General features: G+C 38.2%; 1 protein-coding gene across 3 annotated transcripts in view; it reads right to left on the bottom strand.

Annotated features, from left to right (window-relative positions):
* The window catches only part of ATL3 (atlastin GTPase 3), a 54,281-nt gene that overhangs the window by 7,661 nt on the left and 29,705 nt on the right, over nt 1–16,915 (bottom strand). For all 3 annotated transcript variants that reach the window (XM_059931833.1, XM_059931835.1, XM_059931836.1), the window contains exons 6-8: nt 13,407–13,463; nt 12,523–12,615; nt 11,378–11,516 (exon numbers count right to left, since the gene is read on the bottom strand). In XM_059931833.1, coding sequence (XP_059787816.1) covers nt 11,378–11,516; nt 12,523–12,615; nt 13,407–13,463 — 289 coding nt within the window. The remainder of the gene's footprint in view (nt 1–11,377; nt 11,517–12,522; nt 12,616–13,406; nt 13,464–16,915) is intronic.

Raw genomic sequence — 16,915 nt, forward strand, 5'->3', positions numbered from 1 at the left:
CATGTGAAGCTGTGGCTCATTTGAGGCCATTCACTGCAATGCGGTGACAAACGTTGGGCAAAAATAACTCCTAAATTAAGCTGGATCATGAAATGGGGCTGGAATGGTCCCAGGTGGGTAAGCCCCTAGCTCCCCGAAGGAGCAAACACAGATCTCCTCTGGAGGAAAAGAGATCTGAATAATGTACCAAAGAGCAGCACAGAGAGATGATGATGGGAAATAAGGAAGAAAATTAAGATATGGAAGACAGAATAAGATTATTTAATATATGTCTAACAGGAGTCCTGGGAGATGAAGGAGAGTGAATCAGAGGCAATAAGAGAAGGGATGATGGTTGAGAACTCTCTAGAACTGATGAAGTACATGAATCCACAGCTTCAGAAACCACAGCTTATAACAAGCAGGTTAAATAGAAAGAAATACACATATAACAGTAAAACTGCCACACGGCAAAAACCTTCTGAAAGAAGGAAAATGTTTCCAGAAGGAAGGTGTGCAGGACAAGAAAGTGAACAAAGAAATTCTTTAAAAATGTAAGAAAAGCTAAACAAATATTATCTTATATAGTAATAATGACAGTTAATTGATGAGGTTAAAAAGAAAACATAACTGAAACACTAGTTGGGAGGAAGGTAATCAGGTAATCTGTTCTGAAGCTCTGTATTGTTCAGGAAGGAGATTAAGTTATTTCTTTACATTTTAAATAAGTACATGTGGTAAAGTTTCAAGGGTAACAACTGAAAGAATTTTTATAGGTGGTATAACTTCTATAAGAGGAGGGGACTGGAATAAGAAAACTAACACAATTTGTTTTAAAAAGACAAATAGGAGGGGGAAAAAAGCATAGAAAGAGTAAAACTAATAGAAACCAAAAGGCAAGATAGTAGCTCTAAAACCAAATATTTCAGAAATCAGAAAATGGACTAAACCCACCAATTAAAAAAACAGAGGTTATCAAATTGCATTTTTGTTAAATCCACGTATATGCTGTTTACAAGAGACACACACACCTAAAACATACAGTCACAGAGAGGTTGAACATGACAGAAAAAGATATACAGACAAATACTAAGGAAAACAAAGCTAGAATCGCCTTATTAATAAAGATAAAAATGCTCAAACAACAACAAAAAATGGTATTAGGGATAAAGAGGGCTACTATATATTGCCTCAATTTACCAAAAAGATGTATCAATTCAAAACTTTATTAAAATAGCCTCAAAATATGTGACAGAACAAAAGGGAGCACTGACAAATCCACCAAAACAGTGGAACATCAATACATATATGTTATTGATACTCAAGGAGACAAAAATTAGTGAAGATTTTTAAAATGACATAATTAACAAGTATGATTTAGAGATAAAAATGAACCTTATACCCCAAAATTAAACAAAATGTCCACTGTGCTCAAGCACATATGGAACATGTATAAAAAGTCTAGGTCATAAAATACATATCAGCAAATGTTTAAGACTCAGTGTCATAGCATTCAAACACTATCAAAGTATTCGATAAAATGTGTCAATAAACGCATCACCAAAAGCTTAAGTAGCAGAGAATTAAATTTAAAGTTTTTTAATTCACATAACATTTGGAAGTTAAAAATCATACTTCTAAATAACACATAGGTCAAAGAAACCATAAAAGAAATCAAATACTACATATTTAGAAGTGAATGATAATGAAAGTGTCACCTAACACAACCATCTAAACTTCACTAAGAGAAATTGACAGCCTTAAAATCTTACATTGGGACTTCCCTGGTGGCACAGTGGTTGAGAATCCGCCTGCCAATGCAGGGGACACGGGTTTGAGCCCTGGTCCCGGATGATCCCACATGCCGCAGAGCAAATAAGCCCGTGCACCACAGCTACTGAGCCTGTGCAACAGAGTCCACAAGCCACAACTACTGGGCCCACGCACCTAGAGCCCATGCTCTACAAGAGAAGCCACCACAATGAGAAGCCTGCGCACTGCAACGAACAGAGTAGCCCCCGCTCACTGCAACTAGAGAAAGCCCGCGCACAGCAATGAAGACCCAACGTAGCAATCAATCAATCAATACGTAAATAAATAATCTTATATTAAAAACAGAAAGAAAACTAAAAAACTAATGACTAAAACTGAAGATAATGAGTTTAACTGAATCAACAGTGAAAAATATTCACACACACACACACAGACCTGAGGAGTTTCAGAGGTTTCTTCTACCACTTTTAAACACCTTAATGTGATGTGAACTCTTCCAGAAAACAGGGTGAGGAGAAAGGGTGAGACCAGTATGCCAAAACCAGACAACGGCATTTGTGACCAGAAAATTATAGACCAATCTTGCTCATAAACTTAGATACCAAAATTCCATGCAAATTATTAGGAAATCAAATCCAGCGACAGATACTTATTTTAAAAAGAAAGAAAAAAGATAATATATCAGGACCCATTTATCCCAGAAACGCAAAAGTGGTTTAGTCTGGCATTAGAAACATCTGTATCATTCACCACATTAACAGACTAAAGCAGAAAAACCACATGTTCATTTCAATAAATGCAGAAGAAACATGTGACAAAATACAATACCAATATATAATTTTTAAAATATTTTTGGCAAAATGGGAATGGAAGGGAACTTCCTTAGTCTAAAATGGATATATACTAAAAACCTACTGCAAACAATAATGGTAAAATGTTAGAAGCATTCCCTTTAAAATCAGAAACAAGATGAAGATGCCTATTATCATTGCTTCTATTCAACACTGTACTGGAGTCCTAGACCTACAAGTCAAGAACAAAATTAAAAAATATAAAATCCGATGTGGAAAAAAGCAAAAACTCCATTCTCCATAAATTACGTAGATAATACCTAATATTTACAGATATATTACTAGCAATAATGAGAGTTTAGCAAGATGGGTGAATTTATCATATAGAAAAATCAAATGCATTTCAACATACCAGCATAATTAGGAAAAATAATTTTTAAGATTTCTAACTTCTAAGGAAACTTCTAAAATAAATCTAACAAAACATGTATAAGACCTTAATCAAGTTTTTATATTCTTCATAAAGAAACTAAAAAACCTGAATAAATGGAGAGAGATTACTCTGTTCAGGATAAGAATACCTTCCCATTGTCATAAATACATGCCAATCCCCATCAGACCAATTTATAGATCCAATGCAATTCCAATCAAAAACCAAACAGAGACATTAATAAACTTGATAAGCTGATTCCAAAACTTACACAGAAGAGCAAAGACTAAAGCATAATTAAGACACTCCTGAAGATGACTACAGGTAAAAAAGGGAGGGAATCGTTCTACCAGATATCAACTCTTATTATAAAATAATAGTAATTATGATAATGTAGTAATGGCACAGAGCTGGACAAAATGACCAGTGGGACAGAATTAAGAGCCTAGAATCTGACCCATGCATTTATAAAAGGATTTTTTTAAACATAACAGAAATTGCAAACAACGGGAAAACAGAGTATTCAATCAATGATGTCAAAAGTATTGGCATCTATGTACAAAAATAGAAAACGGATCTCCACCTCACATACACAAAAATTAATTCCCAGTCGACTAAACACAAATATGAAAGACAAAATTTAAGAGTGTTTGTATGCATGTGTGTGTGTGTAGAGAAAGGAAAGGATTTTCTAAAACAAGACTTAAAAAGTACTACATAAAATCAAAGGTGAATGAATTTGACCACATTAAAACTAAGACCCTACTACTAAAAAAAGAAAAGGCAAGACACAGGATGGGAGAAGATACCTGCAATGCATAACCAACAAGGCTCATATCTTTTTTTTTTTTAAATAAATTTACTTATTTCATTTATTTATTTTAGGCTGCATTGGATGTTCATTGCTGGGCGCGGGCTTTCTCTAGTTGCAGAGAGTGGGGGCTACTCTTCGTTATGTTACGTGGGCTTCTCATTGCGGTGGCTTCTCTTGTTGCAGAGCACAGGCTCTAGGTGCGGGCTTCAGTAGTTGTGGCTCACAGGCTCAGTAGTTGTGGCTCGCAGGATCTAGAGCGCAGGCTCAGTAGTTGTGGCGCACGGGCTTAGTTGCTCCGCGGCATGTGGGATCTTCCTGGACCAGGGCTCGAACCCGTGTCCCCTGCATTGGCAGGTGGATTCTTAACCACTGTGCCACCAGGGAAGCCCAAGGCTCATATCTTAAAGTAGACATACAGGATCTTTACAGTGCAGAGAAAGACAACCCAATTAAAACTGGACAACAGGAATTTCAAAGGAAAGGAAACATGAATGGAAATAAATACATGAAAAGATATTCAATCCCATTAGTAATCAGGGAAATGCAATTTAAGATCACAATGAGATATTTTATATCACTAATTTAGCAAAACTAAGATGTCTGATAATACCAAGTGCTGCCAAGGATATGGATCAATGGGAATTTTTATATACACTGATGAAGGGACTATAAACTGGAACAAGAACTTTGGAAAACAATTTGGCATTATCTAGTAAAGGTGAAGCTATATTACATATTCCAATATCCATCAATCCCGCTTTTAAGCACATACCCTTGGGAAATTCCCATATATCCACACATACAAGAATGTTCATAGCAGCACTGTTCATAACAGCAAAAAAACTGGAGAAAACCATTGAGAATAAACTGTTATATTCACAGAAGGCACTATTATACTACAATGAAACTGAATGAAATACAACTACATGCAATAATACAGATAACCTTAAAAATAAAATGCTCAGTAAAAATTCAAGTTGGTCACATATTATATTTTTATAAAGTTCAAAATTAAAGAAACTTAGCAATAGACTGTTAAGTGAACCAAACACAAGTAATAACTTTTTTTTAATTCAAGGACAGAAAAAGCAAAATTTACAATAGTGGTTATTTCTGTGGAGAGGCAGGGAGATGGGAAGAAGCATACAGGTATAGAAAATAGTACTTGTAATGTTCTGTAGTTCTGGAAAGCTACAGCCCTTGGGCCAAATACGACCTGCTAACTATATTTGTAAAGAAAGTTTTATTGGAATACAACCGTGTACATTCATTAATACAACTGTCTATGGCTGCTTTCTTGCTACAACAGCAGAGCTGAGTAGTTGTAAGGCCCACAAAGTCTAAAATATTTACTATTTAGTCCATTACAGAAAAAGTTTGCCAATTCTAGTTCTAGATAGTAAGTTGGGTAGTGGGTTGATGATGTTCATTAAGTGATGTTTCATACCTTACATATATACATTACGTGTATCCTTTCTTACATGTAATACTTATGCTTTCTTTTGGCTATCTAACAGCATATTTAAAAATTTAATGGTAGGTCATTATTTTAATTTGCTTTTATTTCTTTTATTACTAGTTAGGCCAAACTTTCTCCCATATTTGTTCATCAGCTGATTTCCTTTTCAGTGAACTATTTATTAGGGCCTTATCTTAGAATACAGTCACTCTTCAGCAAGTAAATAAATATGTTATCCTTATGTGTACCATGATAACTAAAATATTTTCTCCAGTTTGTTTGCCTTTTTGTAAATATGCATAAGATTAATTATTATGTATTCAAAACTACAGCACTTTTCCTTGATAATTTCTTTTATTCTTTCTAATTTTAATGAGTCCTTCCCCAATTCCAGAGGTCTAATAAAATTTACTTTTCCCCCATGCTTTAAATTTTATAATTAGAATTTATTTATGGCTCCTAAATTGAAATCTACATGAGATTTTTCTCTAAATAGTAACATATACTTCTAATCACTGATTTCCACCCCATCTTAAATAACTAATCAATCATAAGATCTCTTGACATCAAAAATTTTTTTAAGTTTTTCAATGTCCTACCTAAGTAAATGGGTACCAATCTCCATCTAAATACTCTTAATTCTATAGTCTTTTCAGGATGGCGCCAAAATATGGCCTATATCAACTTTAAAAAGGGATTGATCCCTATATTACACATTGATTAGTAGCCTTAACATTTGATAAAGGTGACATTTCAACCAGTGGGGGAAAGTTGGACTATTCAACAAATAGTGTTGAGACAAATAGGTGCCCATTCAGAAAATAAGCTGGATCCAAACTGGATCATAAATTATAATGTGAAAAATGGAACCGCAAAATTTCAAGAAAAAAAAAGTGGGACAAATTCTTTATAACCTTGGAGTGAAAAACACATAGGGTACATAAAATGCTATCCCGTGTATATTTATATTTGCTTTGCATATACTAAAAGAAACTCTGGAAGCCTACAAAAATGGAAGAGAGACTTTTTACTAAATACTTACTTCTTAATCTTTTCTGGGATTTTAAACATGTGAGTGCATTACCTATTCAGAAAAAAAATTTTTTTTATGGTTTCAACGTTCATCACACTGAAAGAATGAGAGCTTCAGCAATTATTTCACAAAAGACGCAGCAGGATCTAGACACCACAGACTGTATTATCCATGTTTTTACCCAGATTTCATAGACCCTCAGCTATTAATGTTTCTATGAAGGCTGTACCAAAATATGAGTTTTAGACTCAGAACAGACAAGAACCCTCTCACGACTGAGACAATCTCAGTATCTCATGGCATCCAAGAAGACTGCTCCCTACAATCTCTTCTGTTTAATTTCTAAACAATTCAGTAGTTACTGTATTAGGTCTCTCTGCCCTAGTAAAAAGGAAGACAGTTTTCTTTATGGTGAAGACAGTCATCCTGTGTCGGATGAAAAGGAGTCTCAAAAATGAGCTCATCTCCTAGCTAACTATTGTAGGAACAGCAGCTTAGCACTGATTATACCAAAACTGTCTGGCAGGTGTTCACCTCTGAATAAATGGTTATTCTTTTTTAAAAAAAATAAAATAAAACCACTAAAACAATCCCTAAAGTACTTAGGGGAACATTTGCAGAAAATAGCTTCAGAATGTAGTTCTTAATAAATTTAAATGTCCTACAGAAACTACATGAAGATCCTCTTCTGGATTAACCGTAAACATTCTCAGGCTAATGGTGTCTTGCCCAGGTTATATGGGGTGGGGCTGCAGAACCTCAACCAAGTCATTGTACAAGAATATACTTGAGAAAATATATTGAAATGTCTAGGTATTTTTCTAACTCTGAGAAATGTATCAGCTCTACTTAAAGATCCCCCCCACAATGAAGTTTATGTGGTTCTCAATCAAGCACTTGCCAAATATTCACAAGTCACCTACTATTTGCAATATAGCATCCTAAATTTACTCTTCACTCAAAACCCTTCAATATCTTGTTTAAAAGGTTCCCTAAAATTACAAACTACCCAACTCCAAAGCTAAAAAGTACATACATGTTTGCAGAGCTAAGAAGAATTCTTCATGAACAATCCTCCTAATGACTATAGTTCCCTAAATAGACACACAAGGGCAAACTAATATTTTTTTTCCTAAGGTGTTTTTTTTTTTTTTAATTTATTTACTATTTATTTGGCTGCTCGGGTCTTAGTTGCAGCACACAGGATCTTCGCTGCAGCATACGGGATCTTTCACTGCAGCGCATGGGCTCCCTAGTTGTGGCGCGCAGGCTCAGTAGTTGTGGCACTCGGGCTTAGTTGCCCCGCAGCATGTGGGACCTTAGTTCCCTGACCAGGGATCGAACCCGCATCCCCTGCATTGGAAGGCAGATTCTGAACCACTGTACCGCCAGGGAAGTCCCAGGGCAAACTAATATTAACATACTTTTAAAGTGAAATAAAAAAGGAAATTTTTATTTTTCAAATCTTTCCTTTTAAAAACATCCTTATATGTACATATTTTTAGGATCTTACAATATATGCTACTCTGCAATCTTTTTACATTTAATAACATATCATGAATATCTTTCTATGTAAATACAAATAGATCCATTTATCTATCTTATCTTTTAAATGACTTCTTTTCATTCCTTTGTGTGATGTACCATAATTTAACCAATTCCTCAAAAATACATATTTGGGTTGTTTCCAATTATTCACTATTATAATAATAATGCCACAGTAGTATCATTCTTGTCCACATATTTTTATCTACTTACATATGGACAGTCCCTTAGGGTAATCTCCTAAAAGTGAAATAGTGGATCAAAAGACGTGAACATTTAAAATGTTGATACTGTCACATAAAGACTGTGTACCAATACACTTGTACTTTCTTGATTACTGTTATGCAACACATATTTTCATGAATATGTCTTAACCATTTGTATTTCTTCCTTTGGGACTTGCCTTTTCATGTAGCAAAGGAAAATTTTTAACCCTATAAATGTGTTTTATAGTTCAATCATGCATTGGGGAAGCAAATAGTACATAATTATGAGACTAAAGTTTGCTTATATAGAATTTATTCCTTATTTTATAAATAAAATATGAAACTTAGCACACTTAATATTTAGTGATAAACCCTTCATATCTGTAAATATGTGCATGGGGTTGAGCAGTGTCCCCCGCCTAAAATGCATGTCCACTGGAATCTCAGAATGGGACCTTATTTAAAAATAGAGTCTTTACAGATGTAATTAGTTGAGATCATACTGGATATGGGTGGGACCTAAATTCAAAGAGCAGTGTCCTTGTAAGAAGAGAGAACACAGAGAGAAGGTGGCCATGTGACCACAGAGACAGAGATCAGAATGCTGAAACTAAAAGCCAAGGAATGCCAAGGATTGCCAGAAACCACCAAGAGAAACACAGGACAGATTCTCCCTCAGAGCCTCCAGAAGGAATCTACCCTGCCAACACCTTATTTTCGGAATTCTGGTCTCCTGAGCTGTTAGGGAATGAATTTCTTTTCTTAAGCCACCCCGTTTGTGGCGCTTTGTTACAGCACTCCTAAGAAACTAATACAATATGCATATTGTATTACAATATGCATTACATATTGTATTGCAATACAAAATTTCAAAAGTCAGGGTTACAGAACTTTAAAAAGCTCTTCCTATTTCCTGGAATACCATGACAAAAATGAATTTCAAAACAGAATGTTCTGGGGGCTTCCCTGGTGGCTCAGTGGTTGAGAATCTGCATGCCAACGCAGGGGACACGAGTTCAATCCCTGGTCCGGGAAGATCCCACATGCCGCGGAGCAAGTAAACCCATGTGCCACAACTACTGAGCCTGCACTCTAGAGCCTGTGAGCCACAACTACTGAGCCTGCGTGCCACAACTACTGAAGCCTGCGTGCCTAGAGCCCGTGCTCTGCAACAAGAGAAGCCACCACAATGAGAAGCCCGTGCACCGCAACAAAGAGTAGCCCGCGCTCCCCGCAACTAGAGAAAGCCCACGCACAGCAACGAAGACCCAACACAGCCAAAAATAAATAAATTTTTAAAAAAAAGAAAAAAAAAGAATGTTCTGAAATATTTAAATGTTTAATAATACAGAGGAATGTCATTCTGCATGTTTATGCCCGATAACCTGAGACCACCCTAAGACAAGAGGAAAGGCATGAAGAGTCATTCTAACCCACCCTCTCCTAAACATCCTCAGTTAAGAATTCCACTGGGGGCCTTCCCTGGTGGCCCAGTGGGTAAGACTCTGCACTCCCAATGCAGGAGACCCAGGTTCGATCCCTGGTTGGGGAACTAGATCTCGCATGCATGCCACAACCAGAGTTCGCATGCTGCAACTAAGACCTGGTGCAGCATGAATGAATGAATGAATTTTTTTTTTTAATTCAAATGAAAATCAAGTACTTAAAAAAAAAAAAAGAATTCCACTGGACATCTTCCCTACCAGTGATGAACAAACCAGAGCTTAGGTTTGGTAAAAGTATGTCTAATAATGGAACGTTATAACCCTAAAAGAACACATCACCTACACACTCAACTTTCTCTCCTACCTAACTCACAAAGTGTTGCCTAAGCAGATTTCTCTCCAAAGCCAGGCCCCAACCTTGGATTTCTGAATTGCCAACCAATAGGCTGTGGAAGTTTCCTGCTCAAGAAAGCTGCCAAACACATAAAAATATCACACAGGTGACAAATAGAAGGTAAAGGTAAGTCTCTCAAACTCGGTTTCTTTTGCAATATTAAGACCAGGTGGAATGTAAATCTTAGGTTGGACAAGCATATTAACTTTCTTGAATCAACTGAACCAAATAAACTGAAAAAGATGCATTTTACGTTTAATATGAGGCTATGAAAAATTCCCACTTCAAAAGGCAAGTTCTCCTACTAACTAAACAGTATATATCCTCTAAATGACTTCCCCAATGTAACAGAACTTCTAGTTTAGCACAGTAAGGCTTTGAGGCAAGAAGGACGGGGATGTGAATCTCTGCCCCACTACTTACTAGCTGAGTACTTTGAGCAAGTTGCTTAACTTTCCTAAGCCAGCTTCTTCATTTTTAAGATAAAGGAAACACCAACTCCATGGAATTACTGGGAACATAAAGTATAAAAGTAACGAGCACAGTGCTGGTGCTATTGTCTGAATGTCTGTGTGCCCCTAAAACTCATATGGTTGAAATCCTAACCCCTAAAGGTGATGGTATTAGTAGGTGGGGGCTTTGGGAGGTGATTAGGTCACGAAGGTGAAGCCCTCAAGAATGGGATTAGTGCTCCTATGAAAGAGATCCTACAATCAGAACTCTTGAGACCAGAAAGAGAACCCTCACCCAACCATGCTGGCACTCGGATCTTGGATTTCCAGCCTCCAGAACTGTGAAAAATGAATTTCTGTTGCTTATAAAATACCCAGTCAATGGTATTTTGTCATAGCAGCCTGGAGAGACTGACAGTTGGGAACACAGCTGGCCTCTAAAAACGGCAGCTATTATTATTTCTACTTTACTCGGAACCTAAGAAGCTCAGATAAGTTTATAAACAAAAGCACTTAGTTTAACACATGTGTAAACTGAGGACTAGCCATTAAATGACTCAAGGTCTCAGTGAAAAAGGAACAAAAATAAGGTAATGGAACCCAAGTGTCCCACCTCTGATTTCTCTAAGCTACCATCTAGTCAGCACTTCCTGATATTAACTCATGACCCAGCATCAAGTTTTGCTATAATCACAAATAAGACGAAAACAATAGCCATGCCGTGCATCATGCTACCTTTGGGAATTTAATTTTACATCATAAAAATGAGCTAATGATAAGTTTTCCCTTTTTTAGCACTTTTATCTCTTGTAAACCAGTAATCATAACATCTCTCTTAGAAAGATCATTAATGGGTATTACCACAACCATTTCAGATGGAGAAACTATGGTCACAGTAAGGCAGGAGCAAAAACTGAACTAGATTCTAAATACTGTTCTTTCTAAGAGAACATACTATTTCTCTTAGCATTTACTATTCACAATTGATATTTTCTGGTCACTATTTAATCCCCAACATAAAATCACATGTATAAAATAACATCATTTGAAACACACCTTTCACTTTGCCATCAAAGTCAGGGCTTGTGGCGACCTGGAGCCCTGGATGCGGTAGCAGAAAACAGGTGACACTGGAGAAACATGAGTGAATGTGATTTCGGACATTCTGAATTTCTTCATGTTGATGTTCTTTCACCTGCCAATAAAGGCCGACAATTTACAAAAGACCATTTGATTTTCCTCACCAGCAACCACTAGTATATGACAAAGGAAAAACTTCCCAATTCTAATGGATCGTAGTGGCCTAGGTGTTATCCAGTGAGAAAACTCAGAACCCTAATAAATGCACAAAATCGATTAACCATGGCTTGGCTCCTAGAGCTATCAAAGAACAGCAACTAAAGAGTTTCTTAAAAAAGAGTATTGCACAAGACTTAGGAAGAATAAGGGAAGGTTTGTGGGCATGAAGCAGGGTCTAACCAATTAGCAGTGATTGACAGAGGCCTCCTGTGTTTTTTTGCTTCTGTTTTTTTAATAAATTTATTTATTTTATTATTTTTATTTTATTTATTTATTGTTTCTGGCTGCGTTGGGTCTTCGTTGCTGAGCGCAGGCTTTTTCTCTGGTTGCTGCGAGTGGGGGTTACTCTTCGTTGCAGTTCCCGGGCTTCTCTTGTTGCAGAGCATGGGCTCTAGGCGCACGAGCTTCAGTAGTTGTGGCACATGGGCTCACTAGTTGTGGCTCATAGGCTCTAAGCGCAGGCTCAGTAGTTGTGGTGCACGGGCTTAGCTGCTCCGTGGCATGCGGGATCTTCCCGGACCAGGGATCGAACCTGTGTCCCCTGCACTGGCAGGCGGATTCTCAACCACTGCGCCACCAGGGAATCCCGACTTCTGCGTTTTGAAGCCTGTTTGTATCCACACCAGAAACAAAAGGCACATATGGACCCACGTGTAAAATGTGAAACGGAAATTGCAATCAAAGCTTGGGCTTTTGCACGGGGCTCTGCTCTCCAATCCCTGTGAGTTATATACATGGGTTCTCTAATCTTACCATGAATAATATTATTGTGTGCTAATATTCCGGAGTGTTCAACACACAGGGTAATTTTCCATGATGTGCTTTAAATACAATAGCTAAAGGCAAATAAGAAAGTTATCACTACTTTAGGTAATTCCTCAGAAGATTATATTTCTATTTACCTGTAGACGCTTTTCCAAAAACGACATTCCTCCCTGTAGTCCATAGTTGTATTCATAAGGGAAACTCCAGTCTCGAACCAGAAACATCAGTGTCTATTTAGAAAGACAGCAGAATGTATTATAATACTGCATAAATGTATTTTCAAAATAACCATTCAAATACTTCTTTGCATAATGCCAGCTTCTTCAAAGGGGGCAAGAAAATGTGCTAAAGGATTTATCAACTCTGTAATGTCTTAAAAACCTTATAAACACTAGCAGAACATGTATAAACCATATGTGAGGTCAATATCCCATCTGATATTTTTGTTCTCATGGGTTAATAGGAAGAGACTGATGAGAAAATGTTAAATTCGGGGCTCTGCTCGAAACACAAGTATGAGGAATGTGGTGGAGCACAAGAAAAACATATGGCACTAGCTACTCATAAAATGATATCTACTTTTAACATCAGAAAGGAAAAGAAAACTAAAACAATAATACTTAGAGATCCTCTAATCTTACTGAGGTTACTATGCATTCTTACCCTCATAAAACAATTAGCTAAAGCAGAGGTCAGCAAACTTTCCGTAAAGGGCCACAGAGTAAATATTTCAGGCTGCTGTAGCAAGAAGCAGCCATGGACAATACAAATGAGTGTAGCTGTGTTCCAATAAAACTTTCACTGTGGACACTGACATTTAAATTTCAAATAATTTACACATGTCATGAAATATTATTCCTCTTTCGATTTTTTTCAACCATTTAAAAATGTAAAAAAGAACATTCCTAACTCACAGGTCATATGAAAGCAGGCAGCTGGCCAGATCTGGCCTGTGGATTGTAGTTTGCTCATCTCTGAACTAAAACAAAGATATGACTTAAATTTATAGTTAATATTCTACCTGGAAGGGTTTTTGGAAAATTTCATCCATCGCCAGACGACCATATTCTGTGAAGAGCTTTAAAAAAGAAGAGTTATGGTTTGTAAGGCAATATTACATAAAGTATTTCTATGGCTATTCTATAGCAAATAATTCATTTAACAGACTGAACAGTACTTATATGAGACCAAAATTCTACAGTTTCAAAAGCCCGCAGGAGTCATGAACCTTAAAATAATCTTGACTATTCCTCTCTCTCACATTTCTTATCCCAATTCATTAGCAAACCCAAAATCCAACCACTCACAACTTCCATGTGGCTTACAATATTGCAATAGCTTCTCCCGCGTCAGCCCTTGCCCCCCACAGACTCTTCTCACTACAGCAGCCACGGTGGCTCTGTCATACACAAGCTTAGTCAGACCACATCATACCTCTGCTCAAAACCCTCCAACCTCATTCAGGATAAAAGCCAGTCCCTACAGTGTGATCCAGCCACACTGGCCCTCCTTGATGTTCCTCTAACCTGCAGGGCACACTGCTGCCTTAGGGCCTTTGTTTTCACTCCTCCTTCTGCCTGCACCGTTCTTCCCCCAAACATCTGCACAATCAGCTCCCTCACCTCTTCAGGTCTTTACTCCAACGACTCCTTCTCAATGAAGCCTCCCATGGCCATCTACCTAAAAAGATTACAGTTTTCCACATAATATTTCCTACCCCATGCCCTTGTGAAATTTTTCTCCTTCACCTGTCTCACTACCTAACATAATATACCTTTATTTATCTTGATTAGTGTCTGTCTTCACTACTAGCATTTAAACTTCGTGAGGGCAAGGACGTTTGTCTGTTCTGTGCACTACGGGACCTCCAGCAGCAACAGTAGCATGTACTGGGCCTGTAGGATGCATGCCATTCAAGTGACCCAATGAATGAATTCTTTAAAGTCAGGGTTTACACATACATTTACCTCTATTTCTTCATGAAGCCTCACTAAAAAGTAAAGCAAAACGAAGTTTAAAAATTGTAAACTCGGGGCTTCCCTGGTGGCGCAGTGGTTGAGAGTCTGCCTGCCAATGCAGGGGACACGGGTTTGGGCCCCGGTCTGGGAAGATCCCACATGCTGCGGAGCAACTGGGCCCGTGAGCCACAATTACTGAGCCTGCGTGTCTGGAGCCTGTGCTCCGCAACAAGAGAGGCCACGATAGTGAGAGGCCCGCGCACTGCGATGAAGAGTGGCCCCCGCTTGCCACAACTAGAGAAAGCCCTCACACAGAAACGAAGACCCAACACAGCCATAAGTAAATAAATAAATAAATTTTAAAAAAAAAAGATATAAAGCGGTAATCTTTAAAAAAAAAAAAAATTGTAAACTCAAAAAAAAAAATTTGTAAACTCACAGGACAGAGAGGATCAGAAATGATATGAAAAAGAGGAGTTGTCACAAACACGCTGGAAGGAAAACAAATGAGAACTGTCTCGGGTTTTGGCTTTCTCCGCCCTGCTAAGAAATCTGTGAGGCAGGGGCCAGAAAGGAACAAGCAGAGTCTCTCAGCAGAATCCCTGAAAGGCTCAGAAATTAGAAGCACCAGTCACCCTGAAGGAGGGCGTGAGGGAGCTGGGCTGACAGCTAAGGAAATGGCTGGAAGTCTTTGGAGAGATCACCGACACTCCCAGATCCTGCTCCCTCCCCCTGCTTCAATCCCCTTCCTGCCCCCACAGAAGATGGGAAGTGAACCAAAAAGAATTTAGACTTTGAAACCAAACTCAGCTGAAGATGGGAGTAAGTCCCCTACCTTACTGGAAACAGGTACTTAAGTCAAGTCTACATGTGCCACAGTGAGACTCCTTGGGCCTCTCACCCTGCTGGAGCCACAGCAAGCTTTACCTACCCAGGCAGGAGTTTAAAGATGTCTCTGGAGAAACTGACAACCCAAGAATAATAGTCTGCAAATACTGACATTTAGGGGCTGCAACAAAATAACTAAATAATCTTGCCCAATGATCTCACTGGTGATCCAAACCAGTACAAAAGGCCCACTCTCTTACCAAAAGCTCCCAGTTGGTATTTTAGTGGCTCACTCTTAAATACAGATGACCAGGGACCACCACACCTTTGAGAAAAGCTTATAGCAGGGAAGACAAAAAACTCATGTCTTTCAATTCTAGAACATCATCTTAATCCTTTTATAATTTCTTTCCCTCCATTTTCTGTGTTCTGTTTTACTAATATCGATTACCAACATGTTAAACCTCTCCTGAATTGATCCTCAAATTTTCCTATTTTTCGGTGCCCTCCATTTTCCCTCTCCTCCACCCCTCCCTCTCCTCTCTTCCACCCCTTTCCCTTCTCTCTCCTCCCCCCTCTACCTCTCTCCTCTCCTCTTCTCTTCTCTTGATGCTCCACTGCCCCCCTGCTACTGATTTCTACTCTCTTTTTAGTCAACCTGTTAGGAAAATTTTCTCCAATTTACCTTCTAACTCCTCCTGTACTGAATTTTCCATTTTTGCTGTCATAGTTGTAATTTCCAGGAGCTCTTTCTGGTTTTTTTTTTTTAATTAATTAATTTATTTATTTATATTTTTGGCTGTGTTGGGTCTTCGTCTCTGTGCAAGGGCTTTCTCTAGTTGCGGCAAGCGGGGGCCACTCTTCATCGCGGTGCGAGGGCCTCTCACTATCGCGGCCTCTCTTGTTGCGGAGCACAGGCTCCAGACGCGCAGGCTCAGTAGTTGTGGCTCACGGGCCTAGTTGCTCCGTGGCATGTGGGATCTTCCCAGACCAGGGCTCGTACCCGTGTCCCCTGCATTGGCAGGCAGATTCTCAACCACTGCGCCACCAGGGAAGCTCTCTGGTTTTCTGAAGGTTGCTTTATACCAGCATCCTGTTATTTCTTGGTTGTAACAGTTGCAACATCTTATTTTTCTGAGGACATAAGTGTACCAAGAATGAAGAAAAAGCCCACACTAAGGTACATAACCATGAAAATTCATGCCAAGAATCAGAAGATCTTAAAAGCTTCAGAGAGAAACAAAAAGGTCACATACAAAGGAATCAGATGATGTGGGACTTCAGCTGAGACACTGGAAGCTGGAAAGTAATGAAACGATGCCTTCAATTCTAAAACAAAATTATTTCCTATAATTCCAGGATAAAATTAACACATGCTCAGACTTATTAGACCTCAAAAATGTTATCTCCTATGCAGCCTTTCTCAGGAAGTTACTGGAGAATGCATACAATGATGGACAGAATAAAGAAAAGATTAAATGGGATCCAACTGAGAAAGGAATTGAAAAGAAATTGCCCGGCCCTGATTTCAAACTATATTACAAAACTATAGTAATCAAAACAGTACGGTACTGATATAAAAACAGACACACAGATCAATGGAACAGAACAGAGAGCCCAGAAATAAACCCTCATATATATGGTCAATTAATTTTGGAAAAGGGGGACAAGAATACACAATGGGGAAAGGAGAGTCTCTTCAATAAATGGTGTTGAGAAAACTGGACAGCTACATGCAAAAGAA

The sequence above is a fragment of the Balaenoptera ricei genome, chromosome 8 (assembly GCF_028023285.1).
Source record: "Balaenoptera ricei isolate mBalRic1 chromosome 8, mBalRic1.hap2, whole genome shotgun sequence".
NCBI classification, from domain to species: domain Eukaryota; kingdom Metazoa; phylum Chordata; class Mammalia; order Artiodactyla; family Balaenopteridae; genus Balaenoptera; species Balaenoptera ricei.